Source organism: Puntigrus tetrazona, chromosome 4, assembly GCF_018831695.1.
Source record: "Puntigrus tetrazona isolate hp1 chromosome 4, ASM1883169v1, whole genome shotgun sequence".
Lineage (NCBI taxonomy): Eukaryota > Metazoa > Chordata > Actinopteri > Cypriniformes > Cyprinidae > Puntigrus > Puntigrus tetrazona.
In genome coordinates, this window is record NC_056702.1 from 14,220,804 (window position 1) to 14,233,231 (window position 12,428).

The 12,428-nt window shown below is 38.2% G+C and overlaps 1 protein-coding gene across 3 annotated transcripts in view; it reads left to right on the forward strand.

Moving 5' to 3' along the window:
* Nucleotides 1-12,428, forward strand: part of tbc1d22a (TBC1 domain family, member 22a) — a 117,189-nt gene that overhangs the window by 43,374 nt on the left and 61,387 nt on the right. For all 3 annotated transcript variants that reach the window (XM_043237112.1, XM_043237114.1, XM_043237113.1), the window contains one exon: nt 8,955-9,061. In XM_043237112.1, the coding sequence (XP_043093047.1) occupies nt 8,955-9,061 (107 nt within the window). The remainder of the gene's footprint in view (nt 1-8,954; nt 9,062-12,428) is intronic.

Here is a 12,428-nt window from a genome sequence, read left to right on the forward strand (position 1 = left end):
CTACTGCTCGTCGACAAAGAGCAGCCAAAAAAACCCCAAAACATTTCTGTAGTCACAACAATTGCTGCGGTTATGTTTAGGGAGCCGATTATGCCTCTGATGAGACCCACACGACTGCTGCAGTTGTGCATTTTGTCAATTCAGAATTGGATAAGAATTTTACATTTTTTTTTGGATTAAAAACAAAATCACTAAACATCTCTATTATTGCTGTTTATAAGTTTGTCCCTGTTTGGCAGAATCAATCGAGTCCGAAATTCCTGTCCAAAATATTGGCACGTTTAAAAGTAAATGCGCATTTATTTTTTTAACGTGGACCCAATGCCAAAAACAAATAAATTGAAGTACTATTTTCTGCATTTTTATATCTATAGCAAGCATTGCAAAGCATTGTCCAACTCTGCGCGCAAGGACCTTTACACTTAAATAAAGGCACCTTAGAATTTGTTCGACGTTTTTGATGAGGCCATTAAAAATCCACCTGGAGCACCTTAGCAACCAATTAGCAAAGCCCTGGCAACCTTCCACAATGCCCTACTGTTGTGACGGTTTGTTTTCCCACGTAAGCACCGATCACATTTTCTTGTAAGTCAATGGGTATGCATCCATTTTGCAATCTAAATCTCTGAGTGAATTTCTTTGACCGAACACTTAAATTTAATATTTACTTACCTAATTAAGCCACCAGGGGCATATTTGGCACTGGAAAAGACCGCGTCGGTGTTTGTACATTTTTCTGGAACATGATGTAATAGAGTTGGTTTGGGCCCTTCCTCCAACTGACTCTAGGAGCTGCCAGCGAAAGTCGTTCATCTGTTCTCATTGCAGATTGTTCTTCCTCTGCGCTGACTTTTTCTTCATTACAACTAGATGATAATATCCATAAATCACAGATGGATCCGCACCTCGTCTTTCAGCGGAACTTCAGTAATTACGAACCCGACGATCGTTATTTTACCGTGTTGAAATGGCATGTTTGCCGAGTCGAGTTCCATGGTAATTAACCTTGCCTTCAATTGCACGTCTGTGGAATCTGTTCGACGCTCATTAACCAACGCGGGGAGCAGTAGTGGGCGGTACTGGGTTAAAGTCTTAGGACACCCTAAGGGTCGAATCGCATAATCCACCAGACAGCTCTACGGCAATGACTTCCTGTGGGTGGGAAAGTCTCCTCTAGGCTGTCTTGGGTGATGGTTTAAAAGGCTGGTGAAATTTCGCCGTGTCCTTTAACCTGATGTTGACCGTTTGCATTGGCCTGCAAAAAGAGGGCATATGGCGCTACAGGGATTTGTAGAGTCAAACGTCAGTAATGATTCCGGCTCCTTGCAGTTGGATGCTTCAGAATGCCAGAGGGAATCTACCCTTCACCCCTGCATGCAGGAAGATGATACGGGCCAACAGGAAGTGATGGCAAAGGCCAAAGAGCCTAGCTCCAGTTGAAAAGAATTTGTTGTGCTTACAACATCTTTGTGGATACCTCAGATTGACAGTTCTGTGTCCGTTTATGTTTGTTTCCTTGTTAGACACAGGGTTTAAACTCAAGAGCGCCGTGGATTCGTGAACAGTCGCTCATTATTCCATCTGTATTAACGAATATAAAAATAGTTTTGAATCTGAATACTGCATATTTAGTAGTCATTAGAGGGTGGCTCCTTAGAGTCAAAAAAACGATAGAGGCTTTTTAGCATGAGAGGCTTGATTGTATTAGGTGCTGTAAAAAAAATGAATCCACAATAACTTAAACAATATTCATTGCAGGGTATTTAATGAAAATACAATTGAAACATTATATATTTAAGTATCAATGCAGTTAAGAAAACTAAAAGACATTTAAATGACCATTTCGCTACCCTTTTGTTGCACCTTTGGCACCTTTGAAATTCTCTCTTGCGTTTTGCTGCAGTTATCACTCTGTATTGTGATGAAAATGCAATCCCAAGTGTCCATTTTGATTTTAATTGAGCAACTAATAAAGCTTTAAAATGTTAGCTCTAAATTTGCATTTTAAAACTAGTGTAGTAAATGTTAAGTTTAAATGATTCACTTCAATTTTCATATTTCACTATATATTGCACATGTGAATGGGAAAATGTTAAATACATTGCCATTTTGCATTTTACATTTCAAATTTAATTTAGCTATACGTAAGCTTATATGCATATAATAATATCAACCTAGAAAAATGCGTTCTATTCTGTGTCTGTGTGGAGTGTGGAGCTCTTAAAATCCGAAAAGAGTAATGCATCTTTCGTATTTCGAAAAGACTTTGTTTATTTGACTCACAATACCAACAAAACACACTTTTGTAAAATAATGAAAGGAAACAGGATGCAGTTTCTGTCGTCTCGGTCTGTGCATAGACTGTGTGTACTTGTCTTAGAAATATGAAAAACGTATATGTGGAGAGCAACTTTCAAATGAACCAATTCGAATGGAAAACAAATATTTCACCAATTATGTAAACTGTGTGAAACATGCATATAGGCGGAGATGTAGAGTAAGTGTCACTGGCTTTATCACTTAAACCGAAATCAAGGAAAGCGCCTGTTTATGGATACATTGTTAAAATGTTAATGCGGCCTCCTTACCGTTTTTCCCTGACACTTTCACGGTCATTACTTCTGCCGGTCTGTGCTTGAGCACCTCTAGGGTATGTGGGCAATTAAAGGCTCGTTATAACGATTTAAATGGGTTACTAATAAATGTACGATTTGTCAACTAATGCTTAAAATGAACGACCAATAGTAGTGCAGAAAAATCTTTAGTTAAGGGAAGCCCTAGTAATCACTTTCTTAAAAGTACTCAATAAACGTAATCGTCGGGTTATACGCCAACGGTTGGGGGAACTCGATCCAGTAGAAAGACCAATAAGGATATATTACAGAAATGTACATATTTTTGATTTAAGGAGACCGGCTTCTCAATGTGATTGGCCCAAACTATCTAACACAAAAGTACACATTTTCACAGAGTAAAACCACTTGTATTTTAAGACTTTAGAGAGGTTTTGACCCCAGTAGTTTGAGTTGAGTTTCGATTTGTTGTCTTCAATAATCCCTTTCATCTTAGGGCCCACCTTCCAGTTGATGTTTAGCTCTGAGTCTAATTAAACAAATCTGAAGCAGTCAATCAGGGTCTTTTGGATTATTAGTAACAAAGCCTCTTTAAAGCCAGCCTTCAAAGTTGGCAAAACGAAGTGTAACAGACGCACGCTGGCAAAGACCTTTTATTTAACTTTTTTCATTTTTCTCCAGAATACAGAAAATTTTGTAAGGGAAAATCGTACCACTTTTTGGCTAATCCTCAACACGGTTGCCATTTTAACATTTCAGTTTAGATTCAATCTTTTGGTGTTTGCTTCGAAAAAGTGCGTTCGCCGTTAAAACCAGTTAACACAATTCTGTCCGATGCTCAAGATAATTTAACAAAACTATAATATCTGGAACCTAAATGGTTGACAGAAGAGGCTGTAAAATAGCAGAAAGCAAGTTATGGTGTAATGGTTGAACGGAGCGGGGTTTTTTTTTTCAATAATGAAATTTAATGCAACAGAACAAAAGCAATAAAAATGACTGCTTCATCGAATCCGGTGACATTAAAAACTTTGAAATGGAGATATTACTTTATTTCTAACTCGTAAAGACAAAACTCATGAAACAATACAATTATAAGATTAAAAGGATGAAAAGCGCTATAATAGCAGGAAAAAATTATAAAAATAAATAAACGTTATACATTGATTAGCTGATTATAATCAAATTAACTTGAATTTAAAAAAAAAAAAAAAAAAAAAAAAATATATATATATATATATATATATATATATATATATATATATATATATATATATATATATAATTATTTGTTATTAAGAATCCGTAGATTATTGTCTTTGGTTTCCGCAAACAGTGATTCATACAGAAATTTTGATTGCAGCAGAAATTCACCAACTTAACAGTTATGGCATCTCCCATATACCTCATGAATCTTCCTCATAACCTTGTATCTTGCAGACAGTTGTATAAAGCCCGGGACACACCAAGCCAATTTCAAAGAGCTAGGCTTCGTCTGGACCAAAAAGCTGTGCTCAAGCACACTTCACAGACTTACATGCAAGTTAGCACGTGGGTTCCGTGCCTGTACGTAAAGAATCAACCGCCTGTATCAGCAGGTGTGTCACGTTAGTCTATGTTCACCGTTCAAAAGGGAAAAAAAAACTATATAAGGATGTATGATATAGGCTGAAACCGCTTGCTGGCCATTTTGAACATCGATTTCGTTATAATGAATTCTTTTATAAAAATTGGAATGCTTGGGAAAGGTGGCGGAGCGTCGGCACGGCGTTCTACCCGCTTGCTCACCATCATGGCTTTCGCTTTAATTCCCACGCTCTGACTCGTTGGCTAAACCAAACATCCGGCTATCTCCAGATGCCGATTTAACTTACTCGGTTAATACGTGCATTTACAAAAAAAAAATCATTATATTTGACACGCTATTTTCTCCGTTTCGCACATCACCCATGAGAGTTTCTTCCTCATCCGGGTGGCTGTTTGATACTTCTGAAGATAATTCCGTCCTTTTGACGTGTTCGCGTGCTTCTCGTCACCCTAAAGGACCTCCGCGAAAGTCTGCTGCGGCAAACGAAGGCAGTATTTTTGCTCCGAGGCTATGTTTTGTCAGCACCCCGTCCGGAGCTCGGGCCTCAACCAACTGGAACAAAATATGGAGATTTGTTAGCGGACACATGTGGAGCATTATTGACCTTCGTGACCTTGGGCGTTTTTGGTCTTTACGTATTCCGTGCTGCTAGCATGAGTCAAAAAGCATAAGATCAGGATGAAAAACCAAAAAAAAAAACCCTCAACTAAAAATATAGCTTGTCCAGCATATATATATTTTTTTATATATAATACATATAAGATAACGGTTTTGTTTAGTTTGTGTGTGTGTGTGTTAACGTGTAGTTACTGACATCAGTCCTTTGACATTAATAAACTCTTAAAAAAACATAACTTGAATAAATGCACTAAATTAAAAACCTATGATTGCATGTTGATTAAATAATAAGAGAAGTACTCACAGATTCATTAACCTTAAAAGAAATTTTGCGAATTCAGAAAATCGTTCTCTTTAAAAGTCTGAGGTCAATGAGATTAAAACAGAATCGCTACTTTTGTTCAACAAGGAGGTATTCATTTAACAGAGATCTGCATAACTGCAAAGAAAAAAACAATAAACTATAATTCAGCATTTTTTTATTCACTGAAATCCTGGTGGGATTTTTAAAAGAAATAGTAAGCGGTATAACTTTTTTTTTTAAAGTCACGATTTAAAAAAAAAATAAACACAAAAAAAAATACATTTTTTAACCAAATTAGTGTAATAAAATGTTTTCTGAAGGATAATGTGAAACTTTGTCATCCCAGATATTGAGTACGTTTTCGAATGCGTAACATTTGAGAATAACAATTAAATTATGTTTTACCGAATTCCTTAATGAGTGAATTACGATGAATTATAAATGAAATAAATACTAAATTATGCATCGCAAGTGTTCGCCTGATTTAATCAGCGTTTTAACCTTGTCTGAGGTGTGCGCAATTCATAAAGTGGCAATATGTCGGTGGAGACCGTTGGGGAAATAATTTTTTTTGCAGCAGGCAGTACGGTTGGCGTGTTGTCGACTCTGGTCTGTATGTTTACAGGCATCTGCTCTTTTCCTTCAGACAGATGGCGCGATGGAGACTTCACAGGGTGGAACTGTGGTCACGGAGTCACACACCTTCTGTTTTTGTGAATTTATGCATGCAGAACCTTCTTATTTTCACATCGATAATACATGCTATTCACTTCATTTAACAGGTGTCAGGCTTCATTGAGTCACCCCTGGAAAATAAATATAAACCAAGGAGATGCGTGTCTCGGGGTGTCTGGTGTAAGGGATGCGGTGCGTTTATTGGCATCTTCCAAAAAAATAATTTAAAATTAAATAAATAAATTAAAAGTAAATGACGTTGTATTCGGTTGAAAAGAGAAGTTTGTTTGCAGATGCTGCTTGCTTTGATATTTAAAGCTTTGCTTTTTAAAGTTCACGCAGATTTATTTCACGTGAACTGTGGTGTCCCACTGATGTTTGATAGAAATCATGCGTTTTAACAATAACTTTCTAAGAACGTAAGTAAAGTAAGGAAGTAAAAAATAAATTTCTAAGGCATTCAGGTTGTGGTACTCTTCTGTCTTTTTTTTCTGTGAAATCTTTAGCACAAAAGTCACTTTGCATCTGATGTTCATATGAAATTTATTTAAGCGCTCTGCTGTACTGTTATTAGTTGAATCTTCAACAGAGAATCGGTTATTTCTATATAATACAACATTCTAGCGACGCTTCACTTGAAATTTTTATATACAGGTATAATGCATTATACAGTGAATGTAGATTTAATGCATTAATTATGCCTCGTAATGCGCCTTATAATGCATTGCGCAATCTCATGAAAAACTGTAACCACAAACTGTTTTAAACATTTATGAGAAAGGCTGTCTGCATTAGCCTATTAGAATTATTTCTGAAGGATAATGTGACGCTGAAGACACTGAAGTAGCTTTGCCATCACAGGCAGTTAATACATTTTCAAACGCGATGTCAATTGTTATTGCATTTTAAATTGCAATATGATTACTATATTATACTAAATTCGTTTGTGATTCAACAAACAAGTGTCCAACCGATTAAAGCGTTTGAATTGCGGCTATTTCTATATAATATACATTTTATATAGAAATATAATGCGTAATGCATTATAAAAGCAGCTTAATGTGTTAAATATGTCTTGTAATGCACCTAATGATGCATTGCACAGTCTCATGAATAATTGTAACCACAATGAATACATTATAACATCTATGAATTCATTGTTACACTATGCGTTTTAAATTCAGTTATTATTATTCAAGACAATATATATATATGTATTTAAAAAAAAAAAATTTTCATATTCTCGCTATTTACTAGTATATGAGCCGTAAAAACCTACTTTTTATCATCTGAAGGTTCAAGCTTTTTCAAACCTGTCTATCATTTAATGCGCCAGGCTTTAAAGGGTTAATGCTATTTACTGCAATGACATTCAGGCATTTTTAAATGTCACTCAAATGTCCAAGGTGGGGCTACATTATACAAGACTGTTGCTAATGCCGCAAACACCAAGTCGTTTACTTGCAACTCCACCGCTGACCACAGGAGGCGCTGTTGGCCTGTTTTATGCATCCGCCTTCTGATCTGCGTGTCCTTGTTTTGTGATGAGTGAAAGTGCTGTTAAGGGACTCTCACAACTGGAGAGATTAACACTGCCTTATTACAGCCCCCCCCCTGCACACACACACACACGCGCTTTGAAAACCTCGTGAGTACTTTCGTTTCTCAGCGGAAGGCCGTTGTGTGAAAGCGCGATGAGTTTGTCCACCATTTGGAGGTCATTCAGACTTCCGCGTTTTCTTGCCCCTACCTCGGGAGCCGTACTCCTCCCGTGGCTTCCTCTGCGCCGTGACCTGTCAGGCGTCAGACGGTCTAGGACGAGCGCGGACGACCAGTGGCGTTTTGGACTGCGCTAATGCAGTGGGCGGCCTTGGAAGCTGGACAGCCGTTCGCTAAACTGCAGCACTGCAAATATTCCCAGCAGCCCACTGGTCCTGTCAGCCAGAGCTCGCCGTGCTCTTTAAGGTTAGACCCATGTTGCCAAGGAGACGGAGCGGCTCTGTGTGTGTGTGTGTGTGTGTGAGTGATATCGTTCTTCTGCTCAACCTGATTTGGGAGTTTGATATGGTAAATATTTGGCCGTTTATGATTTTCGTACATTGCTGTATTAATCTGGGCAAACGCATTATTAAATTGGAATCACGGGTTCCTTTCGTTGAAATATGTAGCAGGGTTGAAATTTTGGGGTGGAGTAACCGGTTAAGCTTGAAACCATTAAAATAATTATAAAATAGAAATAAACATGTCAACTGGGGAAAGGGGAAAGTGTATATATATATATATATATATATATATATATATATATATATATATATATATATATATATATATATATATATATATATATAAAGAAATAGCTCAAGCCAAGGTTTCATTTCTCATTTTAAGTCTGTTGAAACACTAAAGTAAAACTGGAATAAAAAATAATAATCTAGAAATATTAAACAAAGTGACACACAATAAAATAATAATAAATAAAAGAAAAATAAAACAAAAAAGAAAAAGAAAACAAAATAATTGATTGATAATTGTGAGAAATTACAAGGGAAAAGATTAAATTGCTCGTGAACGGAGGTCGAATCAAAAAATAGCAACTGAAAATGTGCATAAATATTGATATGAAATACAATATATATTGTATATATAAAGTATACAATAAACTAAATAAAATCTTGTTTTTTTTTAATCGACTGGTATTTCTTTTCACCTCTGTATTTATTTGTTTACTGTATTATTGTCCTTTTACAAATATATTAACTTTTAAAAATGCTTAAATGCAAAAAAGTCTTAAAGTCTTGCTTTTTTTTCAGATTATACGTTGAGCACTGTGTGTATAGGATTTTGTTTTTGCCACTGCAAAAAAAAAAAAAAAAACCTGTGAGCGTGCCCCTTGGTAAAGTTCACTTATCTTACACGTCATTTCTCCGTGACAGTTACCAGAAACTGTTGTTGGTGTTTGCTTGTGTGTTTTAAGCTCGTATAAAACACTTTTTTTTTTTTTTTTTTTTTTAAATGTAAAAATGCACCCTCCACCCCCAAAACCAGCAGAATTCCCTTTCGTTTGAAGGTGTCAGCATATAGAAGGAATCTTTCTGTGCTCTTGTCTCTTCCTCTATTTTTCTCCCTCTTTGTCTTTCGCTCTCGCTCTTTTTCTCCGTCTCTTGCTTATTTTCTTTTGTCTTTTGGCTCTTTGCAGAGGAAGAAGTGGAAAATTTCAATGTTTCCAGCTTGCAGGAAGAGGTGTTGCGGAACATCGAGGCTGACAGCTTCTGGTGCATGAGCAAGCTCCTGGACGGGATTCAGGTAAATTGATTCCCTATCTGCCAGCGTGCGGGCCTGATACATTCACTGTGTGTGTGTGTGTGTGTGTGTGTGTGTGTGTGTGTGTGAGAGTAGAGCACCACTGGGAAAGAGACGAATGTGTCGCGGCGAGATTCCCCTGCGTGTAGGTGCCCCGTCCCGTTTCCTCTCCTTGCCTTTCCTCGCTCGGCCTGTCCAGGAATAAAATCCATGATGAATATTCTCACTCTGCACCACAGGCAGGACGTAACCTCCTTATCCAAAGGGCCTGGCGGTGCTGGAATTGTCATGGGAAAGCGAAAAGCGACCCCACCGCCCCGCATTCACTTTGTCTTGCCTGCCTCGTCTCTAATTGATTTAAGGCCATAAAACACCCGTGCTGTTTGCGCAGCGGAGACGGGGGACACACGTTGCGGTACAAAGCTAGGTGGTTGCAGTCCTCATCCCCGTATTTCCACAGCACTCTTCCCCCAGAAGACGGCAAAAGATTCCCGTGCGGCCTGCTCTGTCGCTTTTTTTCCTCCTCGTTGATAAAAGACTTCGTAATTGGCTGTTTTTGCAGCTATGTGCACTTTTGGCCTTGCGGACTTGGAAATTAAACTCACTTACAACGCATTTTCCACTTAACCGGTTAATTTGTTCGTTTGTCTGCTAACAGCGTCCGGCGGTAGGAAAAGAGGACAGTTGGGTGGTTTTGGCCTCGTTGCGCACAGCTTAGCTAATATATTTTGCGTGTTTTTGACATTTCTAGTCTAAAAATGTTGTTCCTGATCTTATCGATCTGTGTCTGTAGGCAGCATTTGAAAGAGGTCGTGAACTAAGAAACTACAATTCCCATGATCTTTTGACATGTAAGAGGTCGTTGCACTGTACAAAACATTACGTGCTTTTTCCGAACGTAAAACTTTCTCGTTATTCTAAAATAGCTGATATTGAAGGCCGTCTGCCAAAATGCCTGCTTCTACATCGCTGCCCTGTTTAGCCCCGCTCACCGATGACCACGACGGTCTCTGAATATAAAGGCGGTTACTACACTGCTTTCTAATGTAATACTTTAAGTTCTAAAGTGACATTGCAAGCCCAAAAAGCATTGCGGTGAGCTTAGTGTACCAAAAAATCTAAATGTATTATATACTGTATAAAAACGCATTAGTATTGGTGATAATTTAAAAACACAAAAAGCTGATTTTAACTGTATTGTGTACAACATTGCTTACTGCATTGTTTACATGTCATCTGTTTTGTATAAGTGCACGTTCGCTGTCTCTTTACAGCGTTCCAAAACGGTCACTTTTCAGTTAGAATGCCACCTGGTATGCGCTTTTCTCCTCGTTTTGCTTAATCTTTGCAATCTGGCAACCTTGTGCACTCGCTGACTGATGACGGAACAAGCGCTGCTGATATGTGCTGGAGTTTAGCGACCTCTCCACGGCGAATTTTAAAGGCCATTGTCTTTTTTTTTTTGTATCCTCAAATTCCGGATATTTTTGGCCAAATATCGTCCAATCGTAACAAATCGTATATCAACGGAAAGCTTTCAGATGGTGTATAATTGTCAATTTAGAAAACAATTACCCGTATGACTTATGTAGTCCAGGGTCACATATGTCTACAATGATCATCGCTTAGACTTACGCGTATTACACTCATACACGCACGAGCGTTGGAAAACCGCGTCTATCAGCAGATCCGTCTATTAGCAGATGTATTAGGGATCCACTGACAGATCCGCTGATCGACGCGGTTTTCAGCCAAGAAGCTGGAAACTCGACTCGCAAACAGCCATTACTGGAAGCCAGTAATTTGAGTTATACATTAAAAAATAAAAATAATTTTGTTACAAAAACCCATCAGTCTGCTTCCGAAGACATTTTAACCTCCCCGGGGGCACATAAGTTAGTTTTACGACAAATATATACGATTTATGGAGCTTTAAAATAAGGGCCACTTTCCACCAGAATTACCAAGCTTGGAGCAGCCAGGTTGAAAAAAATAAGCCTAACTGCGTTCGTCTGAAAGAAGGATTGCTTGGGGGGCGAGCAACAAAAAAAGCAGATTCTCAAAATTTTTACGTTTCAAACATTTTTTTTTAATTCAGAGCCTCGAAGAAGCCGCAAAAAAAGACCAATGAAGGCGTTAAACATTTTGAAGACGGCAACAAAAGAGAGGGAAAAACGGAAACCTGTTGGTTTTCCTAAAAGTCAACCCCTTGAAACGCCAAAGTGGCCACAGTTGAAGAAACACCCGATTGCAGCGACGTGTTTGAAGTGTGTGGAGGCAGCAATGTACTCTCGCTTGTTGGCTTTCGACGATTGTCTCTTCGCGCATAAAGAGCATTTGTATGCAGCGAATCAACCCTCCTCGCTGGTATTAGATTGAAATGCTCTCTAGGCCCTCCAAAGCTTTTGTGGTATTTTGTCTCTAATTACTGCGGTAATTTGTGTGTACAAAGCAGATTCTCTTAGGTGCTAATGATTTTTCTCCACCCTTTGTTTTCCTTACACCTTCGCACCGTGGCGGCTGATAGCTCTGCGCTCTTGTTAGCGCGCGTTCCCTGCGTGTGCGTGTCGCCGTTTTAGAGTGGTTGTTAACTCGGAGTGTAGTTTTAGCGTGATTTTTATGGGCTCAGTCGTGCGTAATTGCGTCGGGGTCTCAGGAGAGCGCTTGCGCTTAGAAGCGTAGGGTAGAAAAAGTTGTTAATTACAAGTATTGTATTTCCCTCTCGTGTTTGACAATAGAGAGTGATATCACCGCTATTGTAATGCATAATTATTTTAGATGGCACTTTATGATGTATATTCAGGAATAACTATAAAAGGGGTTTTGTTTATGCGTCAACCTTTGTTAAAAAAGAATATTCAAAGCTAAATGCGAATACAGCTCGGTGAATAGTTTCTTCGACACGCTGATGATAACCGCATATAATAGTTCCTCGGTTTTGTAAAAACAAACACCGAGTGCATTTGTGAGGCTTGTAGGTGTTGTTCTGCGCACGGTTATGTTACTGTGAAGTTGTAAAATCTGGACTTTTAGCGTTGGATGAAGTTTAGGTTCAGTAATTGGGATTTTTGTTGGAAAGTATCGTGTTTAGTATTATGACCGTGCTTTTAAAATGCACGTAACATTTGTCACGCGCCGTCACGTGTTCTCGTGTATGAGAGTTTTAGATACTTTTAGATGTTTTTTAAGCACTTGCTGAATGTTGTAAGTCACGAACACCCAGTCAATCGCAAAATGAACACATTCAAAATATAACAATTAGTACAATATCGATACCTTTTACTATAGGGTTCATTAGTAACTACTTTAGTTAACATGAGCTAAGAATGAGCTGCACTCTGAATTTGTATGAACTAAGAATGACTGACTA